The sequence below is a fragment of the Boleophthalmus pectinirostris genome, unplaced genomic scaffold (assembly GCF_026225935.1).
Source record: "Boleophthalmus pectinirostris isolate CB_2022bp ecotype Guang Dong unplaced genomic scaffold, ASM2622593v1 HiC_scaffold_14, whole genome shotgun sequence".
Lineage (NCBI taxonomy): Eukaryota > Metazoa > Chordata > Actinopteri > Gobiiformes > Gobiidae > Boleophthalmus > Boleophthalmus pectinirostris.
Genome location: NW_026571047.1, coordinates 15023727 through 15049158, shown reverse-complemented (window position 1 = coordinate 15049158; position 25432 = coordinate 15023727). Strand labels below are relative to the sequence as shown.

Here is a 25432-nt window from a genome sequence, read left to right as displayed (position 1 = left end):
AATACTAAAACAAACTACTATTGTACTGGTTGTAATTATACAACTACTGCTACTATATATGTTATTGTACCACTGATACTGTAGTAATGTATGACTACTACTAATACTTGGGCAGGTAGTGACTGAGACTTTGTTGATCAAACTTGCCTATGTTTGAAAGTGGTGTGTGGTGGTCAGCACTAGGGATGGGCATGATTAGTCGATTAATCGATAATTGATCATTAAGAATTTCATCGATTACGTAAATTTTAATCGACAAACCGAATGCAGGTTGCTGTGCGTAGTGTGACCAAACAGGGGTCCGTACATGTGTCTCTCTGCACTCAGAAGGAGCGAACAGACACAAACAGTCAGTCAGCCTGCAACGTACCGAAGTGCATATGCATATTTAACGATGATTTGTACAAGAAATTCCACGCTTTGCGTTCCGGTCGGGACAAGTGTGAGTCCATGTGCACAGTGTATAAAGCAGCACATATGTTTCGGTGTCCAGTGGGAAAAAGTTTTGCCAGGTGAGAGTCGCGCAATGTCGATGACGAGGCTCCACCTCCCACCCCCCGTACGGTGTCCTGGTTTTGACAAACACAAATATGGTCACACTTACCTGTATTCCATTGAGTCATGTCTTTTAATCCGACAGAAGTTGACCGCATCAGCGACACAAGAGCTGTATTTTTTATCTTCGTTTAGTTTATGCAAATTAGCGATGCGGTTTTAAGTTTCGTTTCTGTGAGAGTTGCGCAAAACTGAATTAAACACATTATAATAAACGGGCTGATGTGGCTCTAGAGTCGTTACGGTTTATTTGTCGTAAAGTTGAATTTATTCATGCAGATTAGTAGTGCAGATAGTAATAATAATGATGATCATTTTAATATAAAAACGTTAATGATTAATCAATAATCGATCGTTAATTCTCTCAACGATTGATTAAGAAAATTTCATCGAATGCCCATCCCTAGTCAGCACTGTTATGTCGGGCAAGTTACTTCAAAACTGTAATGTGTTATTTATTACTTGTTACTGTCAAAGTAATTCATTATATTACAATGTTACTGCATTTAAAATGTAAGGCATTGCACGACTATTGCAACACATTAAATTACTCTCACTGAAATAACTGTGCGGAGATGCTGAACTTTTGTGCCATATATGGACTGAACCGGGACTAAACCAGGACTAAACCAGGTCTAAACCAGGACCAAACCAGGACTAATCTTGGATTAGGACCTGGAATTTAGGACTGCCCCTGAGAGAACCCCAAGCCTGTGAAGCAGGGTGTCCAGAAAGGATGCTACTGATATTTGTATCAAGTAAAACATTTTTTCCCTGTAATGTCTTACATTACTGCGTTACAGCAAAAAACAATGCAGTACAGTAATTTGTTACTTTTAAAACGCGTTACTCCTAACACTTGTGGTCAGAGGGGCAGATTAGCAACCTATATTGTCAGTCTACCCCAGGACAACTGTGGCTACAAGCTTGTATCATCAAGTGTGGAGAGAATAATGATGTAAAATGTTTTAGAGAATCCAAAAAGTGCTTCATAAATCTATATTTATATCACTAATATTACTGTTCGTGGCTAAACATTAGACCTCTCTGCTCTACTACACTTTGTTATTGTAATGTTACCGCTAATTATACCACTAGTATCTTCCACTTCACAACAGAAATCTTCAGCCTTTGGTGTATATATTTTAGTTCCTACTACAACTACTACAACTAAAACAACAAATTCTACTATTACCACTGTTTGTGACCTTTCAGTTGATCTAAAACCCTGATTACTTTACTCCTACTACTAATACCGCCTCTACTACCAGGCCCATCGATAGAAATATGGGGGCCCGGGCCAAGAAGCCTCACATGGGCCCCCCTCTAATATTAATGAATAAAAATAGGGTACAGTTCTGGGCCCTTAAAACCCTGGGAGCCCTTTTTCCTCACTGTCTACTGCCTTTACTACCATTGCTACTACGACTACTACTACAACGTTCTTTGATCACTTATTTCCGATGATAAAAAGGAAATGACAGTATATTCTATTACTGTACTGCTATTCACATTGTTGTCATACTTGTCCAGTGTCAGAGTACCATGTTTAAAGGTGCTTTATTAAACTGGTACACGTGCACGTTCATGAGACACAGGCGTATATTAGCATTGATTGAGCTGAAATGTCCTTGTCTTTAGCTCATAGTTGTGTCTCCATCTCCAGCAGAAATCCTTTACAGAAGACTAGGCAGATGATGGACGATCTGGCTCTTAATAATGTCTCCACTGGCTGCAGCCGTTTGTTCATCTCTGACACGAGTGGAGAGACAGAGCTCGGATTAGGCCGGAAATAAATTTGCCTCGAGGAAAAATTTACTCATCCTGTTCACAATGACAGATAAAAGAACAGATAAAGAAGAGGGGCTTGTTGATTTAAATAGCACTGTTGGGGTAGTGCAGGTGCAGGGGTGAGAATGGGTAATTTACTTTGAAATATGCAAAAAGGCTTAAAGGGATACACATATGCATATCATTGTATTCAAGGTAGTGTATGTAACATGTGCTCTTTACTCGTTTAAAAGCTGTAATCATAATTTAAAGGTACAGTATGGAACTTTTTGGAGGCGGCAAGTTAAAATCATGGAATATTCTCAATGCAGATAGATGGGTTTTATGCTATACTATGGAATATTATAGCCAAGGAACAGCATTTCCATAGAGACCAGCAGAAGGAGGCTCTCCTCTAGGCTAAATAAGAGTCAGGTTTGTGGAGATGCAAGCATGCATAAGTGAGGATACGTGTTTTTCCAAGTTTTTCAATGCAATTTACACAACCAAAATCAAAAAGAGGAAAAAAACAAACCAATAACTGTGCTTTTATTGTAGTCTATTTTGTGGCTGAAAAGTTGAATACTGTGGCTTTAAAAATGGCATTAGCTGCTTCATATGTGGACACAAACTTGTTTTAGTCATAGCATCAGAAGGGATTAACATCTTATTAATCAAACAAACAAGTATAAACGACTCTACATCTTGTACAAATGTTTTTTAATAGTTAATATTGCTGTGAATAAATTAACACAGTAATTGTTATCATCAGTAAATTGTATATGAGTATGCCCACTTAAAATCCAGGGACACAAATAGGTAATGCTTGTACTGTATTTTCTGAATTATAAGTCGCTCCAGAGTATAAATCGCACCAGCCAAAAAAATGTGCAATGAAGAAGAAAAAAACATATATAAGTAGCACCGGACTATAAGTAGCTCTTTTTGAGGAAATGTATTTTGTAAAATCAGAGATTAGGAACAGACATTTCATCTTGAAAGGCAGGTTATAGTAAAAACAACAGAATAGAGAACAGGCTAAACAGGTGTTAATATGTTAACAGTTATTCAGATAATTATAGCATAAACAACAGAACATAAGTTTACCAAACTCACAATCTCACTCCATATCACTAAATCCATTGAATTCTTCATCCTCTGTGTCACTTCTGCAAAACCTCTGGAGATAAACCATAGATCCATGAGGTAAACAGAGCGTCGCTTCCTCTTCTGCGTAGCTGTTGTCAGACTCAGCATCAGTTTCATTTAGAATTATTCTGGCCTTTCTGTTTCAGTTTCAATTGTCAGTGAAGTTCAGGCTTTGTCAATTCATCCAGTGACTTCCAGGAAAGTTTCATGGCGCACTCGCTCGGTTGCCGTGAAGCTGTGTTTTCCATCCCCGCTTTCTGCTAGTTCCTCATGAGTTTCTCGCTCACTCCAAACTTTCTTTCTGTTGCTCGATTACTGTTTTCGGCTGAATATTTCACTATTTGCAGCGAGACAGTGGCTATTTCTACAGGAGACATGCGCAGTAGAGTGCGAAGTGACAGTGGTACAGGAGTAATAGTAGTACTAGATAATGACACACAAGCCTAGAGCCTCTCACGGCTATCAGTCTAAAAATTTTAATATATAAGTCGCACCGGAGTATAAGTCGCAGGACCACCCAAACCATGAAAAAAAAGTGTGACTGAAAAATACGGTATATTTAAAAGTTTTATCAAGTTCTCCACAGATCTGACCTTTAACTTAACCTGAAGGCACCAGCTTGTTTCCATAGATAAGGGTGCGTCATGTCATTCATTAGGCTACTGTAAGAATATTGTAGGCAAAGTAATGACATCTCCATGGAGACGGCAGATGGCAAACTCTCCACCAGAAAAGTTATATAGTGCACCTTTGATGTTCTTCAAAAAGAAAAGTTTAAAGAAACAAACAACAGTTAATTTGAATAATAGTGATAGGGCTGTTAATAGTTTTTTGAAGTGGTTCACATCTGTCAAGAAAACCTGACAGTTTTTCATCAAGTGACTTTATTTTGAAGCTAAAGAAACACATTTGAGACAAAGGCAGATGTAAAAGTGCTTTGATTGCTTTTATAATTTGCCATTTATTTCAAAGGAAATTTCAATCACATTAAATTATTTCACATGAATGTTTCTTTTGTCAGTTTCAATTAACTTTTGTCAAATTGGTGGATTTTTAGACTTCATGGGAATTATCGCTATAAGCATTCTTTCATGGGTTTCACTAATGTCTTTGCAGCTTTGATTTCAGAGAGTTATGTGCAGTTGTTGCTTGGTTTAATCTAACATGGAGAGTTTTAAGCATTCTTGGCAGTTTGCAAATTACTTGAATAGAAGTACTACTACCCATATTATTACTAGTGACTGTTACTAAAGCTGGTACTTTCAGAAGATGCTTACAATTACTTTTACTTTAATACATGCATTCTTTTTACCATTACATTGCACAATATGGTACAATATGTCACAATCAAAATGACAGTCTGAGTTGCAGCAGTTATAAAATCGTAAAGGCTGCAATTTCATCATTGAAATAGATAGTAAATAGTCCTGTGCAAATAACAAATTGTACTTTTGTTGTACATGTAGTTTAAACCCCCATAAATATGTTCTGAAATGCATGGGATTCTTCTACCAGTTCATATTTCAGTCTTGAAGGTCCTGTGTTACAAAAAAATTGATTCTTGTGAGCTTTTAGCCACATTGAAATGCACTTACCTCGTCAAAAACATACCCAGAGTTATGTTTTGTAACCCTTAGTAATCCTGGTTTATTTATCTGTCTACATTTCAAAAACTCAACCTTGTGATGTCATGTAGTGGTAGTCATCCAAATATTGATAGTGAAGGTGTATGGAGTTTAAAAACATAGTGGAGCACTTCCTGTATTACCATATTCCTGCATGACATCACAAGGTGGAACAGATTGTTTTTAGTAAAAGAAGAACTGAGCTTAAATATGCAGGTTTAGTGTGTTAAACATGTGCGAATGAAACAAAACACAACTCCAGGTCTGTTTTTTGAAGAGGAAACAACATTATAACAGATCAGAAAATATGTGTAATATAATCGCTTTAATGGTAAATGGTCAAGGCACTCAAAGCGCTTTACAACAAGGAACCACTCACCCATTCACACACACACTCACACACCAGTGTACGCAGACACTGTGGGCAACCGCCAACCTTCAGATCAGTGGGCAAATGCTGAGCTACTGCCGCCCAATGTCAGTCTCTATAATGCTCCTGGAGTTGTTTACAATGTGTGAACAGAATTCTGCTTACATAAATTGCAAATGTAATCACAATCTCAAAACTTGATCACATTTTCCAAAATTGTGCAGGCCTAAGTGGTGTTGTTCTGTTTTGTATGCACCACCATGTTGCAATCCCTTCTGAAGCTCCTATATTGTCTTCCTTCTGCATCTATAGTCTCACTTCTTATGTTCAATATTCATCTTACTTTCACAGTTTTCTCTTTTTGCACTTTGCCAAACATCTCCTCTGCACTAGGCCTTTAATAATGCAGCAGCGCCTTGTAGTGTGACCCAGCCAATCAAAAGCCTCCCCTCGAGCTAAAGCCCCACCCACAGGCCTGCACTTGGCTCCACTGGAGAGACTTTGAGGGCGCTGACTGGTATTATGGCTCTGAGCTCTGACACTTAGGAAGAAGCAAGACTGAATGTGAATTTGAGAAAAATAAAATCAGAACCAGAATGGATGAGAAAGAAAATTACTGAGGTTCGCAACCATAAAATCGGCATGGGAAATTTGTGCAAAGTGTCTTGCCTAAGGGAACAAACACAAATTAGGTTTTTTTTTGTTTGTTTGTTTTGTTTTACTGTGTTCATCATATTAGTAACTTTATTTAAAGGTCCTATATCACATAAAATTGACTCTTGAGCATGTTGTTTCAGCATCAGAAACATACTGGAGTTGTGTTATAATAATCCTTTATTCTTATTCTGCCTATCGCCAAATTTGATAATGCTCTGTTCCACCTTGTGATGTCATGTAGTGGTAGTCTTCAAGTTAACAGTTAACTACATACTTTTCATCTTTAGTTCAGTAGAGATGTGTAATTCTAGGGCTGAAATTGTCCAAATAATTATAGTGAATGTGTATGGAGTTTAAAAACACTGTGGCGCACTTCCTGTATTTCCACATGACATCACAATGTGGAACAGAGTGTTTTCAGCTTGACAGAAAACACAGCTCCAGGGATGTTTTTGATGAGGAAACATTATAACAGAACAAATTCCATGTAGATATCACTGCTTAGTTTGAAATGTTCCACAGTATGGCATTTAATATAACAAACTTTAACTCACAATTAGAATTTTTCAATGTTTTTTTAGCAATAAACTTACATATAATACTATGGAACATACACGATAAAGCAAAGCAATAGCACCCCTACAGAGAGAAGATGGTATTGCAGCCTCACCTTATTTTATTATAATACATTTGTGACACACTTGTCCCTAGCCAAATTCCCAGCAAACTATATTTTTTGTACTATTTACTATTCCCATCCTCCTCTGCTTTCCTACCCCATTTCTGTTGCTAACTTGAGAACAAAAATCTTATCAAAAAACTCGAGAATTTTACGAGCATTCTTCTCTGGGTGGCATCATAGTGGGTGGAGAGGTCATGCCTACTATCTGTGTTGCCATGTCAAACCTTTAGAAAAAACGCCTTCACTTGTTGATCTTAGTTGGGTGTGTGCAGCGCTCCCATGCCTCCCCTACTGGGCACTTATAGTCAGTGATCCCCACCTTATCCCTCACACTGTTCTATTACAGCATGTGCTTTTTCTGCTTTTGTTATTACTTGTCTGGTATTTTTGTTTTTCCACCTCCTCTCTGTGCCAGGTCTGAAAACACGCCGTGGTTGGTTTTTGCGATGTTTTACCAGACACTGTGTCCCAGTATATTACAGCTGATGCTAAAATTCTCACAGTTCTAGTGTTATTATGTTAGACTAGAAGTTGTATTTATTGAGATGCAGTGGTGGGTAAAAGTCTGGACAGATTTATTAAAAGTTGTGAGCAAAAACAGGCTTGCACCAAAAAACTAAATGAAGAAGGATCTGGTATTCATACACCTATACTGGGTCCAAAAGGTAAACATCGTAGTTAAAAAGTACTTGGGTGCACGGTGTAACCTGCTTCAGAGTCCTGCACCGAGACCGTACCGGGCAAATGGTTGCTGAAACGGGCGGGCTTTAACGTTCTGGAATTTTATAGGCGGGTATGCGGGTGGGTAGTAATTACATATGGGCGGGTCAGGACTAAATCAAGACTACACCAGGACTAATCTTGGATTTAAGAGAGAGAGAGAAGCCCAAGCCCATGGAGCAGGGTGTCCACAAAGTGCGATCGGGCGACGGCTGTGCTTACCTCCGTGCGGCGCGGGAGCTTTACGCCGGTCCTTTAGCCTGCGGTCACCCGACGGTCTACGCGGGCACACTTCCGAGCCCATGAGTCCTGGTTCAGTCCTGGTTTAGTCCTGATTTAGTCCTGGTTTAGTCCTAGTTCAGTCCTCGTTTAGTCTTGGTTCAGTCCGTGGTGTGTGCGATGCAAAAGTCCAGCATCTCAATCAATGTTTCTTCTGCTAATGCCTGTGAACTGATGACAGTAAAGTTGCGTCTGTCAGTTTGTATTCATTCTGAAGAAAGCGTAACCGTTTCTTTTCATTTTGTGATTCTAATTCTTGTAGTCGTAACTTTTCAATTCATATTCTGATGGATGCTTCAGGTAAAACGCTTTTAATTTGTGTGTGATTTATCACGGGCACGGGCAGGTAACAAGTGTAATGTTAACGCATCCGGGCGGATTCAGGTTTAACTTTGATATAATCACAGGTTATCGGTGGGTGCCGTGCTGTACTGCACGGGTGTGGGCGGGTGCGGGTCTCCAAAAATGGACCCGTGCAGGACTCTGACCTGCTTGTCTCCATGGAGATAGTTTAATGCCTTTCTGTTTAGCATTAAAGGCAAAAGATTAAGATCTCCACAGGTAATAGAACACTTTGGACCCTCCACAAGAAATTTCCACAGTGCCCCTTTAACCTCTAAAAGCCAGTTGATTTTGAGAGTAATATTAAAGGTGAGTCCTAGCCCCAGAGCTTTTGTAGGAAAATCTAGTGCTCAACCCAGTCCGGGAATTGAACTTGGGACCTTTTGGCTGTCTGGCAGAAGTGTAACGTGATGTTAAATGTTAAATGGTCACATTTTTATATAGCGCTTTTCCACCTTCAAGGCACTCAAAGCGCTTTACATCAAGAAACTACTCACCCATTCATACACCAATGTACGCAGGGGCAAGGTGGGTTAAATGTCGTGCCCAAAGAAACAAGGACAGCATTCATCCTTGGGAGTGGACAAACACTCTCAACTGAGCTACTGTCACCCTACTGCTATGTCTTAAAGTATGAAGTCAAAGTACTTCTTCTATACATTTTGTAATAACAGCGAGTTTAGTATCTTACTCTAAATATATTTGTCTGAGTACTATAGTACTATTTATTGCTGAAATTACTTTACTTTTCTTTCTCTCGTGAGTTAAGTAAGTTCTGAATCTAAATTACGTTGATCAAACATTGATAAGGATCCACACCAAAATCAATCTGTGTTCATGGTCCATTTCTTCTGGGACAAAAGTTTTAAACCAAGTAATGAGTCAGTGCAGCTACCTTTAGTTAAAATATTTCCACATAACTAAAACTTTTGAGGAGATTTAAGATGACTTGCTGATGTCAGGGTTCACAGTGTGCATTCACAGCACCGCTAGAGGAACAAAAGGAAGTGTTTGTCAGAGGCAGGTGCACAGTGAGGATGAGGAGCAGACAAAAGTCCACGTTCAGAGGTGTCGTCATGACGATCCCATGGCACAATCCAAGTGTCATTAACCTCCTCTCTAACATGTCCGCCTCCGCGCCCTGCACAATGGAGACACACAGACAAGATTTTAAACACTGACAGCTTTGTTCAAAACAGCAAAAACTCAATACAACTTCAGTTAAAATGACTTGAATTCAGAATGAGAGTCTATTTAAGGACTTTTGACTAGTTTATGATTAATAACTCTACTTGTTACTAGACATGATGTGCTGCTAAAACATAGTATTGAGACTTTGTGGTGGATGTCAACAACACTCTCTGGGAATGTGATGCTAACTGAAGGCTCTGCTCTGTCTCAAGCTCTTTTACTCAAGTTAGACTTTCTGAGCTTTATTATAACACAGTCGGGCCAAAAAGAACTGATTTAGTAGGAACTTCAACAGATGAGATGATTTGTGCTTTTTAAAAAAGTCTCTCTGAAATAACATTACACTCAAGCTGGTGAGCATTAGTCAACAGTTTTTGAGTTAGGCACTCTCACCCTCTTGTTGAAAATGAAACAGCTAAACAAGACCATGAATGCTCGTATCGATCACAGGCTTCTGAAAATGTGTTGTTTAAATCCATTTTGTATTTTTTCTTGAGGTTTCAGATCATCTTGAAGCTTTTTTTCTGTGTTTTTGTGCACTGCATCACCATGATAACTCCTGAACATTCTGCTAATAGAGATACATGTAAAACACCCCCATTGTGATGTCTAGTATCAAAAGCAGGAAACAGGAAATTTATTTAACTTAAAGTGAGAAGTTTTTTTTTTTTTTTTACATCAAGATTACAATTTTCTAGTTAATCAAGATCTTGACTTCTGAATTTTAATGTGAATAATATTTGGAATGCAGTGTATTTCTGTCACGTAGTATAATTACTTAGAATAACTCTAACACCTTTTTTCACAGAGCGTTCCTGGCCTATCATCATGGACGTGTATTTATAGTATTTGACTCCTGCACAGTGACACACTTGTATATGTTTTGAATGCACATCTGGAGGTGCTTTGGTGCAGCATATGCTGGAGCCATCTGTGGTTCTCTGATGGAATTCTCTTTTAAATGCCACAGTCAGTGTACACACTCAAAGTCATCCAGCGAGCTGAAGTGGGGTTATGAGAGGTACTCAGACAAAGTATGTGTTTTGCAGATCTAGGAGGAAATGACTTGGTTAAAGGGGACGTGAGGAGACAGATGCATAGTAACAGACGCTAAAAATAGTAGCTTTATGTTAGCATCCAGACTGGACTTCACTATTTACGTGGTCGGTAATGGTAGCCTAGTCGCAGTTGTGGTAGTAGAACTTTTAAAGGACACATATAATGCAAATTTTACTTTTTTAGCTGTTGATCATGGTATAATGTTGTCCCCTCATAAAAAAATACAAAAATCTGGACTGTATTTTGCTTCATTCACACTTGCTTCATTAATACATTATCCATTATTTGCATTGTGCTCAGATTGTTTCGTCACAGGTACAAATCCTGACTTGTCCTGTGCAGTTTTTAAGACTACAAGCCATCAGAGGACACATGTTGCGATCAAATTGTGTACATGGCTCTGTTAATGTAGCAATCATATTTCAAACAGAGCTTCATGCCTTTGTTTCTTATTTTTAATTCCGGTCACTCTCAGTAGAGAGTACTTAAAAACCTGATTAGAAATGGGGGTATAGTTTACAAAGTTTATTTTCCAAATGTACACACTATTTTAGGTTAGAAATTAAAAATGAAATGAAAGAAGGAAACAAAAAAAAACATAACATTGCAGAAATATCACGCTATAACCTTTATTTTTGAGATTACACTAGAGTATCTATTTATTTTTATATTTCATTAGTTTTAATTATAGACTAAATTTTGTGTATTTCCAAAACAAACAAAAAATGTAGAATGTTCATTTCAAGGTGACCAAAAGCATGTTTAAAAGGGAATTAATGAAGAATGCACAAAAAATAACTCTCATCCAACTGAAGCACTGCTATCTGAAAATACTGTTGCTTGGTTACATTAAAATCAAATACTACCTTGACATGACGATAATCACTATATTTAATGATTTATCCTCAAAAGGTAATTACGTCTCAACCCAACCACCCCCAGAGCTGTTATCTCAACTTATTTTACATGAGTTTTCGTAGTTTGCATTTCAAATCACTATTGACCCATCAAAATTGAGCTGCAACAGTTAGCCCGCAATTCTTGTATTCCTCTGGCTCGCATTGACATTTTCCTTTATAGAGTCCTGGTGGCTTTGAAGACAGCTTAAGGGCTTTGGTTCCCCAGTGCACAAAGCAGAGCATTAACTATTCTCATTATAGGGTACACCTGAAACTTGTATTGATTTTGAGGTGGACCCTTTTAAATGTGGCTAAAATACACCGTGCCATTGGCCAGACTAAGCTCATGTCTTATACATAAAGGTAAGTACTGGGTAAATAAGGAGATATGGCCGTCTGAATTGGCTGTTTTTTGTATGTGCAATCAAAAGGAGCTCTATACTGTCACCACTCCACTAGACATGCCCCGACTTGAAAGAATAAGGACAAGTACACAGGACACAGGAGATAAGAAACCCAATTCCCATTAGTGGAGAGCAGGGCTGGAGGTGGCTAACTGGTGTAAGACGAGGATTCGCCCAGAGGAATGATGAAAAGCCAGGCACAATCACATGGCATACATTTTTTATACAGATAGTGGTTAGGGACACATAGCAGAGCTGTGAGTGTGCTTCAGTCCACAGAAGTCAGATTCTGGCTCTTTAGATTAGCTGGAAAATAATGTGGTTGCTTTTAAGTTTTTTTTGGTTGTTTTTTTTTGGTGTAAGGGTGAAAGTTTAATGTCATACTGAGGAACGTTACAGGCAAAACATAAACATCTCCATGAAGTCAAGCAAGTGGCAAATCTCAGACACCAGAACAGTGACACAGTGCACCTTTAAAGGCCCCATATTCCATTTTTTCAATCTATGTTGTAGTTTCCTCATCATAAATAGACCTGGAGTTTTGCTTTGTTTCATTTACACAAGTTTAACACACATATCCTGCATGTTTAGGAGTTCTTATGTAATAAAGGATTACTCAAACATGTGTAAATTTAACAAACACAACATTTTTGAGGTAACAGCATTATAACATGGCTAAAAGCTCAAAACAGTAACTTTTTTCCATAATATAGGACCTTTAAACTAAATTACTTGGTGTTTCAGATAGAAAGTGCTTTGAGATAGAACATTTGTCATTTATCAATTTGATTCATTTCTACATCCTCAAAATGATTTTTGCTCTATGAATGCGATCCCCAAATGTGTCTGTCTGCAGTGTTGGGCATTTTACTATATAAAAAGTAATTAGTTACGGTTACAAATTACTTGCCCCATAAAGTACCATGCTATAAAAGTAATTAATTACTCAGCAAAGTAATTATCCAGTTATTTCCTTGTTATATACTATTGCATCAAAGAAGTTTATAGTAACTGAATGAAGATTAAAAACAGTATATATCATCATATATTTATTCAAATTGAACAGACACGGACAGAATTTTTGTCCTGGGGCAGAGTGTGTACATTTAACATACACATTCTTGTCCTTTATTTTAATGAGGGAGAAATAGTGTCAGGATTTCCAGTTTGAAAACGCTGCCTTTGAATATCCCTGGCTTGTCATTGTCATTGTCGCTTTCTCGTTGAGTTTGTCTCATTTTAGTATGTTGTACATTGTACAGTTTAGTACATTGTCCAAAAAAAATCTTGTGTTTTTATATATTTAATATTTATTGTGATTTTAGCCAAGCGTGATGGATGAATTTAACTACCGTATTTTACAGGCTATTAGGTGCTCTGGATTATAAGATGCACTCATTAAATGGTCTATTTTCAAACTTTTTTCACAAATAAACCACACCGGACTTTAAACGAAACACTACAGTTGGATGGGTCAGTCGGACTTTGGCGCGTTCACAGTGACTCTTTTCTTCAGTTGTGGCGTGTAGGGAGGGTGCTGTCTGGGACCGCTGGATTGTTGGCGTGTTCACAGTGACTCATTTGTTCAGTTGTGGCTCAGAAAGGCACATTGCACTCACTTTTTTGGTTCGTTCCTCCGTTCCATTCCTCGTCTGTGTGGAGTGATGAGGTGTGGCTGCGGGTCTGTTTTGCTGCGCGGTCGCTGTCTGCTCCGTGCGTGTTTGTGTGCGCTGTCGGTGGTGCAGCTTTATAGTTTACTGAAGTCGTGCTGGGACACCCGAGTGGATTCGTGTATGGGGCGCTCTGGCTTTTTGATGGGGTTAGAGGCTTAAGCGCGTCTAATAGTGCGGAAAATATGGTAATTGTATATGGAACAAACTATTCTACACTGAAGCTCTGTAACACTTTATTTTGTAATTGTGTTTTTATACGTGTTTATTGTACATAATGTTGATGAATGAAATGTGAAATGTGGGACCTGCTTTTCAAATCTGCAAAACAAATTTACCTACGGGTACGAATAAAGCAACCTAACCTAACCTAATTTAGCCTGAAATGTGTAGGAAAGAAACAACAAGGCAGCGTGAGCAGAGACTCCGCCCAGCCAACTTCTTAGCCAGTTATGTTGGCCCTGCTCTCTCATGCTGATGATGTGTGTGTCCGCTGCATGAAGCCTGACACCACGCCGACTCATTCGACCCAATTGTAACGTGCCACTTTGCTTTCCCGTTAACGATAATGGCGTTGTAACGATGGGGAGTGTAATGAATTAGATTACTCCGTTACCAAAAATGTAGCATCGTTAGTAGCGCTATTATACTTAAACACCGTTATTCCCAACACTGTCTATTTGTAATAAATTATAGTAAAACTGCTATTTTGCTGAAAATCAAATAGTAATGTCCTTAGAGGCCTTGGAATAAAAGGACAGATTGAAGTCTATATTTTGTTACAGCATAGGAAGGGTTAAAGTTTGGCGGTTCCACTTTTCCTAATGAGGTAGATTCATTGTTTTAAGGGTAAAGTAACAAAGTGCCAGTGAAATCAATTACAGGAGTTGAAAACGGAGTGTAAAACAAATTGGCCAATACAAAACAGCCCTTCTTTCCAATTTTGTAATTAAAAATAGATCAATTCCTCAGACAGATTTTAATCAATAGAATGCAACAAAACTACCCTGAAGCCATTTGGTGAGAAGTTGTTTTTCAAAAGCTCTGACACTATGTTCAAAAAATAAAACTGTAGCTTAGTATTGCTTGATGTCAGAATTACAAAAGAGTCCACAGCCATTAACGGTTGCCAATGTTCAAACTTTTCTTTCATTGTGAATAAATCTGCTTTGTGTTCTAGCGTCTCTGTGTAGTTATGATTTAAGTGTGTATTTTAAATAATACACTGTGGAACGAGAAAAGAAAGACCCGGAAATGTGTATGAGGCCCTTGTTTGGGGAATGTTTTGACAGCACAGTGGCAGATAGTCTGTACATATCGCACTGATTAATTAGAAGTCGAAGGGAGTTTGAAATTAAAGATGGCACTGTGAGTTAAATGCAGAATGCTAATGTACACACTGCGTCAGTGACAATAGACTTACCCTTTAACGTTGGTGAGATTAGCTGCTGGCTGGACAGTGCAAAGGAACACGGACAGAACATTGTCTGGAAGGCATAAAGGTACAAAGATGATGTCATTTTTTTACAATTACAGGTCAAAATTGATTCATAGCTTTAAGCCAGGTTATGTTGCTGTTGCCTCCTCAGAAACATACCTGGAGTTGTGTTTTGTTTCATTCACGCATGTTACACTGTTTACACTGAAACAAATCACTGTATCACCGTATCGGAAATGATTTGGGACCAGACATGTCGTTTTCTGTGTCTGCAAGCCTTCCCTATCCACACAGTTTTGAGCATATTTGTTTATGTTTTTCAGAAAGGAAATTTAAAACCACATGGATCATTTGCATAAAATAAGCACTCATAAAAACAGCTTGCTCCTTGTGAGCTGATGTGGTTCAGCTTCTGTGGGAATAAAGGACACAACTCAGTGGATTATATGTGTTTTTTCTGTGACAGAGGGGTGTTCTGCTGATGGTGAGTTTGTTCTGTGCTTATATAAGTGGGCTTCTTGGAGATGGTTCATGTTAAACTTTTCAGAGATTATACATCTGCAGGTCATACACATAGCCCTATAGAACTACACTTCACGCTTTATTCTGCCTGAACCGCTAGTAAATTGCCGCAGCCGATTTCGAGCCGAGGAAGATGGCAAGCATGAAAACAGTCTGTACGTGAACCATGTACTAGCAAGTAGTTCTAGCTACGCTGTTTGCCATTTGTCTATGGTTTATTTAAACTGTTTTCTGCAATAGCGTCACATGCCCGATGTCATGAACCCAGTGAATCGGGAAGGTGCAAGTCACAGTGACGTGGTTCAATAAGGATGCAACTAGAGCTCCTACGTCAGCCTATCAACGTTTTCAGGCATCTACACAGTGCCGGATCAGATCCGTACTTTTATGGATTTTTGGGAGCTGGCTACACCAGATCGTTCCATCTCTGGAGCCATTTTCCATCGGATTAGTGTGAACGAACATTGCATCCACAATGAAAATTCCTCAAATATGTACTAGTGTGAATGGGGCCTTATAGTCGGTCTGCATCTCTAAAGCTCAAAATTATCTGTTCCACACTGTGATGAAGAGGTAGTTTTCAAGTTAACAGCTCCTTTTACCTTGAGTTCAGTAGAGATTGGCAATTCCAGGGCTGAAATCATCCAAAAGATTCAAGTGAAGTTGTATGGAGTTTAAAACACAGTTATTGTCACACCATCTCTTATATAAATGGGTGGGTGAAGTATCTTGCCCAATGACACAACAACCCTATACACTAGAACCACTAGAACTTTCTATCAAGGATCAACTTCATATTTAAATGGTTTGAGAATCTGGTCTGCCTCAGTTAATGCAGATAATTGGCTCTTATACTATTCTAGTATATGAGTTCTACAGTGCAGGCTATATTTTCCCATCTATACTTCTGCATTATGTTTATGTAGTCTGTCACATTACATAACTTCACACGTATTGTTTTTCTGCTTTTGCTGTAAATAGACTTAAGTTAAGTCGAATCTATACTTACTTTTCAAAGCAGTGCCCCCTGCAGAGTTATGCATAATGGTCTATGGCTTTAAAAAGGCAAGTGACAAGAATTCTATAGCACTGTAGTAGTGTTAACCACTCTGCCAACAAGGGCCATTATTCATCTAGGTACTTGTGTTGTAAGCGTGGCTGGAGCGGTAGTTTACGTTGTGTGTGGTTAATAGCTAATATAATGTAAAGCTTAAAGGTTCTATATTAAGCAGTGTGTACCCATGTTATAATGTTGGTACCTTTTCAGAAACATACTCAGTGTTGAGGTTTGTTTCATTCACAGATGTTTGAGTAATCATTTATTACTGTTCAGTTTACAACTACAAAGCTCAAAACACTCTGTTCCACCTTGTGATGCGATGAAGTGGTAGTTTTCAAGAGATTGGCCATTCCAGGGCTGAAATGATCCAAATGACTTAAGTGAAGGTGTGTGGAGCCCTTCCTGCACTACCACATGACATCACAAAGTGGAACAAGGTGTTTTCAGTTTGAGAGAAGAACTCAGCCTGTGTGAATGAAACAAAACTCAATTCTGAATATGTTTCTGATGAGGAAATGACATTACCAGATTACCAGAAATCAGAGAAAGTATCACATGAAAACAATCTACAAAGTATTAAAGTATCTGTTTAAAAAGTGACTTTGCCCTGACAAAGACCATCTTGCTAGTATATGTAGTCAGAGTGCCTCGGGTTTGTACCTTGCTCACTTTTACATTTTCCAGTAAGAGTAACTTTCTGTTTAAAGGCTACTGTTTAACCCTCATGGAGCCAGTGAAGCGCTGTACCTCTTTTTCTTTATCTGACGATTTTTGTTTGTTTATTATGTTTTTGTAATGTTTTTGTTTGCTCAAATTATGAATGTGGTAAAAATAAACCCTCAGTCATTTCATCAGATCTTAAACAATAATAAAAATACTTTTACTTTTCAATCCTGTTCGGGATTGTAGTGGTGCAGAAAGTACAGATACTTGCTCTCAAAAGTAAAAAGTATCCACATTAAAATCTACTTAAGAATTGTACTTTACTACTTTTACTTTGTTACTATATAACATAGATCAGAAAATAGTGTAACATGGGCCCTTTAAAATGAGATGCAAAACTGTCTTGTTAGAATTGTACAATTGATTTGAAGTTCATGCAAATTTGACCTCAAAATTCTCATGCAATCAAGAAAGAAAACATCACTACCAAAATTCCTGCTTTAGATTTAAAACACCCAAAATCTGAAATGATGACCCACAGGTGCCATAGAATAGATTATAACTATACACCAGACAAAACCATAACGTCTTCTTTGCACTTCTATAAAACTGCTTTATAAAATGCCCATCATTGTCATCTATATACATAATACATTTTTCTTACTTTGCCAAAACACGGGTTTCAATTTTGAGTCAAAGCAGCTTTATTCGTCCTGAGAACAGATTTCTCCTCTCACCTGTACTGCATGACTGCCTCTCTAATGCCTTCTCCACTCTACGGTAAAGCCATTGTGTGTGCGCTTTGTTGTATTTGTCCTTGAATGGTCAAATATCCCATCACCTCCAGTTCAGGACCCGCAATTTTGACAGTAATCCGAGGCAGGATTAACGTCACCTTCAGGTCTATTTGTTATGTATACCTTCTATTCTTATATCTATATTTCCCTGGTGTTTTTATTGCACTTTCCCCTTGAAATGAATGCACAGCTTGTTGTATTCGTCCGTGTTTTTTACATTCGGCACCGACATAAGGCATGAATAAATAATATAGTCAATAACTGTGGTTCTTAAACTTTTCACCGCAGAAAATATTTGGATTTTATTTTAAAGAAGCGAGCCTATAAGGGAAAAGGGAGTGCGGGATAAAGGGAAGACATTCTCAGTAGCAGGACTAAACCAAGACTAAACATGTCTCAAATGTTACTAAACTGTGAACTAAATCCAGTGGTGGATGAGGTACTCAGTTTTGTTACAGATACTGGAGGAAGTATCACATGAAAAAATCTACAAAGTATTAAAGTATATGTTTAAAAATGTACTTAAAGAGTAAAGCGTAAAAATATTTTGCACAGATTATGAGATCTAATAAAGCTTCAAATGTAGTAGAACGATTTTGTTCAACAGAAACAACTGAATCGATCTTTTTATTCTAGCTGCTCAAATTATGAAAGTGGTAAAAATAAAACTCTAGCCATTTCATCGGGTCTTAGAATAATAAAAAAAAATACTTATACTATTAAATTTCAGTCCTGTTCAGAAATGTAGTGGAGTAGAAAGTACATATATCTGCTCTCAGATGTAGTGGAGTAAAAGTAAAAAGTATGCACATTCAAATCTACTTACGGAAAGTACAGATACGAAAAAAAAATGTACTTTACTACTTTACTTTGTTACGTTTGATCACTGATTAAATCACCATTAACCCAGGACTAAACATGTACCGTATAAAATGACTTGAAATAGAGTAGAGGGACGTTACCCAAATGTATTAAATGTAATTAAAGTTAAATGTGTTTTGGCTAAATATAGATTTACTATAAAAGCATTTAGAATGAAGTATTTTCATTTTTTTGGCTATGAATCAGAAAGTTACAAAGTAGCTTGGTGGTAAAACTCCACTCTGACCTCTGAAAGTTGTGAAATGTCCTTTACTAAATAAATACACTCATCACAATGAATAATTAGAATGCTAAGTGGAAAGTTCTGTTTTTCACTTTTTAAGAGTAAAAATGCAGGTAGTGCTCCCTCCTGCCCTCTCCAGCTGCTACAGTTCACTCATTCCCACACCCACATTCCTTAGTGTTTTGCCCAAGGACAGAACAACTTGCACTGGTGGGATCAAACCACTGAGCTTCAACCAAACCAGGATTAATAGTTTCCGAAAACAGTGAACCAGCACTATGCAAGAATTATAGGGATAAAGTAGGATTAAGCAATCACTAGAACTAACTGCATGGGACTAAACCAGAACTAAACTTGGTCTAATCCTGGACTAATGTAGCAAAACTAAAGAGGGATTCAAAAGCTAAAACAACTAAACCATGAATGTGCTGAATAAGATAGCAGTGTTTAAAGTGCATGTGACAGGTTTTTATGTTTTTCTAATTATTACTTTTGGTGGGATAGTATCTGAATATTTATTATAGTTATGTTGGTTAAGTTTGTGGTAATATATGGGAAAAAAAGTTGAGAAGAAAAGTATAAAATCCAGGAAGTAGAGCTGACTACTAAAATGGAATACTACAAGCTGTTTAAACATCCATTTATCAAAATGTGTTGTAACTTATATTTTTATTAGTGTAATCATAACTACTGTGTAATTTAGACACTTTTTGGCCCTTCTTAACATTGGTTGGTAACAGTTATGGAATTACCTCTAATATGGCATATCTGCTGATCATGTCCAACTAGGAACTCAAATTATAAACTAAACGTGGAACAAAAATCTTGTGTGTTTTAACAACATGTGTAGCATTTTAAAGCTCCTATTTTGTGCTAAATTGACTCTTGTGAGCTTTCAGCCATGTTAGAATGTCATTACCTCCTCAAAAACATACCTATAGTTGTGTTTTGTTTCATTCACACATGTCTGAGTAAACCTCTAATCCACTAGTCTGATTCATCAGCCGGTTTCACTTCGTAGAACCCGTCTGACCTCGCAGCTTTAACGGATTTATTCGCTCAACGGTATTCAGGTACTTTTTTTATTTAACCAATCGCTGTTATTTGGTTGTGACGTATGTAATGCACCGCTTACGGGAATACCTGGTATATTATATTAGCTTTTCCCAAATCCTGTAGGAAGAAGGACAATAACGTATTTCCCCTTGATAAAATTCACCAAAGATTCTCTTTATTCTGGCTTTAAATCCTCGATCTCGGGAATCGTTGCCAACACAGAATGTATGGCTTTGTCTACATCTATCTTGACCGCTTTGTTTACTATTGTGCTGGACCAAAAAAGGGATCCAGACAGGAGCTTGATTTGACGTTATGGCTTCACAGATCTTCACTGATTGGCCGGTGGGCAGTCTACAAATTCCGGGGTTCTTGCAAGCCATCTAGTGTATTCCGATTCCTGACCTAATCGCTGGTGATAAATTAAATTGAGCGTAGGCACAAGATGTCACCAGTCTGGCTAATAATCCACATCTCCAAAGCTCAAAATGCTCTGTTCCACCTTGTGATGTCATGTAGTGATATTTTTCATGTTAACAGCTCCTTTAACATTTAGTTCAGTAAAGATTCCAGGGCTGCACTTCCTGTATTACTGCATGAATGACATCACAAGTTATAACAGAGTATTTTATGTTTGAGAGAATAAATTGCCTTAAATATGCAGAGTTTACGTATTAAACGTGTGAATGAAACGAAACACAACTCCAGGTTTGTTTTGAATGAAAAACAGCATTACAAAATGGGCCCTTTAACTGCTGGTATATACAGGAACTACAGATTAAACCAGGACAACACCAGGACAGTAGACAGTAAACAGTAGACCACGTACAGTGTGACAGTTGTGGACCACTCGTAAACTGCATCTTGCTATTGTCTGTTTGAGTGTATTTATTATTTATTCTGACACCGCTATGATCGTGTGGGGAAAGTTTGCTGTAGCCACTGTTCCAGAGAGTGAGGAATGGTGCACCGTGGGGTATGGGAGCGGGTGGCCAAAACGCTGTAGCTTTTTCTTGCACGACTAGTGAAGAGCGGTAACAGGGCCCTCTGGGAGAGAAGAGGAAGAAGAGAAGGAGAGAAGGAGAGGAGGAGAGGAGAGGGAACCAGGAAAAACAGGCTTATCGTCACAGAAAACCCCAATGTACAGTCACGTGGAACTGTGTGAAGTTTAAGGAAGCCAGTACAGGGAAAAGGGTGGATAATGGCGTAACTACAGGGCCGGGGAAAATCGTCAAAGATAATTAGTTCCTACAGCTGTTCGGATAATAAATTCAATAAACGTGTGACTTATTTGCATAAAGGAGAGAGGTGGAAGAAGTACTTTAAATGTGTAGTTAAAATGGTATTATTATGTAACTGCTCTGGTGAGGGGTTTGTCTCCTGAGACCTGATTACATTGCCTGGAATACTCCACATTACGGCATTAAATCTATCTATCTTTATTTATTAAAGTATCCATATTATGCTGTTTTCTGATCTATGTTATAATGTTGTTTCCTCATCACAAACAACCTGGAGTTGTGTTTCGTTTCATTCACACAAAAGGTAAAAGTTAGCTGTTGAATTGAAAACTGACACTTTATGACATCAGAAGGTGCAACAGAGCATTTTGATATTTGGAGAAGTAGACAGACTAATAATCCAGGGTTACTCAGACATGTGTGATTGAAACAAAACACAACTCCAGGAATGTTTTTGAGGAGGTAACAACAGCATTCTTGCATGGCTTAAAGCTCTCAAAAGTCAAGGACCTTTAAATTACAAATAAATGTTATTGCTATTAAAATAAAACCCTGAAAAACAAGCATTCTTACTGTGAGCTGGATAGCCTCTCCACAGATCTGATCTTTACTTTGGCTTGTTGGTGTTACGTGGTTGTTTCCATGGAGAGAGAAATGTTTACTGTACTGTAAGGACAAAAGTGCTGAGCCTTGAACAGTAACTTGTAGGGATGTAACAATATCCAAATCTCTCCGTACAATATTTTCACTATATACATCTCACGGTATTATATTTACTGCGATATTTTGTGGAGTCTAACAAAACTGTGAAAATGCTACTTTTTCCTCTTAAAATGCCTTGACAAGACTTAATCCAAAGAACTAAAATTTAAAAGTGTTTAGACCTGTTATTTCGTCATAGTCTACACCGCAATGGAGCAAAGGATCATGGTCTATGTAGTTCTCTCTGACTTTTTTTAGCTATTGCTGCACCAAAACTCTTAATTTAAGCAAAGTAACTTGTAATTCGATATATTGTGATGGTCCACGATATTATTGTGAGAACTCTGACGATATTACAATATTTCAGTTATTGTTACATCCCTAGTAAATTGACCTCTTGGGGTTATCTAAGTTTAATGCCATATTGTGGAATATTTTAGGCAAAGTGTTAACAGAAGTAGGCTGCATAATAAGACAAGTTGGGTGAAGTATCTTGCCTAAGGACACAACATCAGACTGCACTGAGTATTGAGCTACTGCGCTTTTGGTTTGTGAATGAATGCTGCTGAACCATCGCTACTACTGCTGTGTCGTAAGATCAACCTCAAATGACAACTGAAATGCGCTGACAGAAATCAAAAGAAATAAGTAACTTCCGGTAGATACATGGGATATACTGGCAGCTGATTATACCTTACTACACTACTACTTCTACTGGACTAGCCTGTATAATTCAGGGGTAATGTAAAGTGGGGGTTTTGTGTGAAATTTAAGAAAACGAGATTGAAAATGAAACAGAATAATGGCATGACTCGGGGGTCCACTGTAGTCAAACCTCTCAAAGATAATGCTGGTGATTCCGATAAGAACAAAAGGGGAGAAATGAAAGGGGTGGGGGGCTGCTTAATGTAATCTCATGTGGGATTAATTCTGTGAGCGCAGCAGGAGAGCGGCGAGGGCCAAAGCGCCTCCTCCTAATCTGCAGTTTAAAATGTAAAGTGTAATTAAGGCACTAGCAATGAGAAGAGACCTGAGAGAGGGCCCCTGTGGTTCTTTAGATATCTGCTGTATACTCTTACTACATTAACTACACACTGGACCCTGCTTGTAGTTATTATTTATTCATTCTGATAGCCTTATTTAACCAGTACAGCGTTAGTTAGCGTTTTAAATTTAGACTCATTCTTGTTATTTTTAGTTTTTTATAAGTTTTATCAGATAGTGCTTTTGAGTTTCAGTCAAACTTGACCAAAATGTTTTTTTCTATTTTTATTAGACTGCGTTCACTTTTCTGACATTGAGTATGTATAGCCTGGTTTGAAAATGAATCACTTGAAATACATCCATATTATAGCTCTCACCTCTCTATCTAAATGGTAAATGGTCACAGTTATATAGCGTTTTTCTACTTTCAAGGCACTCGAAGCGCTTTACATCAAGGAACCACCCACGTACACACACATTCATACACTAGTGCTTGCGGACACTGGTGTAAGCGCACCAGCAACCTGTGGGTGAATGGATCTGATGTTTTATGGCAATTTTGAGCGGGAATCAAACTGCCAACCTTCAGATCAGCGGATAAACACTGTCAACTGAGCTACTGTCTTATCATTAATTACATTTTCAGCTTGAGTGGTACAAATATCTTGAAAAACATGTATTCTTACTGTGAGTAGGGTCACCGTTCCAAACATCCAAACTATAACTTGAACTGGTGGCATCAACCGCTTGTCTCCATGGAGATAGATTTAATGCTATACTGTGGAGAACTGCATAAAAAGTAAGAACATTTCCATGGAGAAAAGTTAGACAGTGCACCTTCAAGAAGCTTACCTCACTCACTTCTTCATAAATCAGCAGTGACATCTCAACAGAATCTAGTCAGTTCAGTAGAGGTAGTTTAAATGTTAATTATAAGTTAAGGCCCATTCAGAAGAGTACCTGTGCATGTGTAGACCCCTGCTGCTCTGCCCTGTCCTATCACATTACATAACTGCTCACTTCTTCCTCTTCTTCTTCTTTTGCTGTGACTGTGAATTGAAGCTGTACTGAAGGGACTGAATTGACTTAGCCCAGAAACAGGTCCCCTATAGAGTGCTCTAATATCCCATTACATCTGTGTTTCAGCCCAGTGTGCATGGAGCCAGCGTGAAGGCCGGGGACACAGGGGCATCTCCTCCAGCTCTCCTCAGCAGAGCCCTGTCCAAAGGCAAACACTTCAGGTAAGACTGGAACATTAATATAGCAGTGTAATGGTATGGAAAGGAAAGAACGTATAGGTTATTAATGTGGCATAAGGTTTTAGGTAAGACTTTATAAGTATTACATCTTAATTAGCCTTAAAGGAACTGCATGTAGCCTGCACTCTTGCTGTTTTAAAATGGGTATTACCATCACTCCTCAACCTCAGCTGCCAGTGCTTAAACCTACATATAAAAGACACATAGAGGTTTTTCTCAGTAGGCCGGTTCATGTGAAAGCTCAGAACCTTGAGAATTCACACAGAGACTGATCATTGATTGGCTGCAGGTTTAAATAGTGATGATTCAGATCCAAGAGAGTCATTTCAGGTTTTAACCAAGTGGATTTCATCACTGAATGAAATGAGACACTCATGTGAGGCTCATTCTGCTTTCTGATTGGATAATTGTCACAAAAACTCATCAAATCAAATCAATGGATCATCAATAGGACTAAAGTTATTACCAATTACCAATGTTAAATTTGAAATTAAAGTCATAATTACTGTTTTATAATGAACACAAGTTCATTAAAATGATTCATTTTGAGTAACTAGTAAGAGTTAGGGGCCTGAATAGTTCTTAATGAACTATTTGCTCATTATGAGTCTTTGTTCAAGCTTTCTTAAGGCTATTAAGAGTGTAGTTATTAGTTAATGTTACCTTAGCTTTTCTTAATATTGTGTTGGTTTGTGATACATAGATTTAAAACACTGAAAACATGATCTAGTGAGGTTTCTATGGCAAGATGCAGGGATTTCTGACATTTAATAATGTAGTATAGAAAAGTAAAGTGTTATGTATATACACCCAACTGTGTAGAAATCCAATCTATATTCTACAGGAGCCCGACTAGTCCACAAAATCAATACACTTTGTTAGCATCCGTGGCATTTTCTCACAGTCATACAGTATAAGCAAAATCTTGAGTCTGCAGAATGTTTTGATCCACCTCAGAAAAAATATATGTCTGGTTTCTTTTCAAATGTAAGTTAGTAGTGCAAAATTCCTCATAATTACTTTTCCCTCAGGATGAAAGAAATATGTACAGCTCTCATCTTTACCCATGAATCTCCTGACCACTACAGTGACCATGCCCATGTCTTATCTGTGAGCTGTGTCCATGTATCTGAGCTGCTGATTCCTCTGTTATGTCTCATCTTGTCTTCCCAGAAATACAGGTTTAACTGAGTTCATTCCTGCGCATATAAACTCTATTTGACACTTGTGAAG

At 38.0% G+C, this 25432-nt stretch overlaps 1 protein-coding gene across 1 annotated transcript in view; it reads left to right on the top strand.

Moving 5' to 3' along the window:
• Positions 1–25432, top strand: part of nrg3b (neuregulin 3b) — a 407490-nt gene that overhangs the window by 364441 nt on the left and 17617 nt on the right. The window contains exons 7-8 of the mRNA XM_055150551.1: positions 15279–15302; positions 24087–24181. Of these exons, the coding sequence (XP_055006526.1) occupies positions 15279–15302; positions 24087–24181 (119 nt within the window). The remainder of the gene's footprint in view (positions 1–15278; positions 15303–24086; positions 24182–25432) is intronic.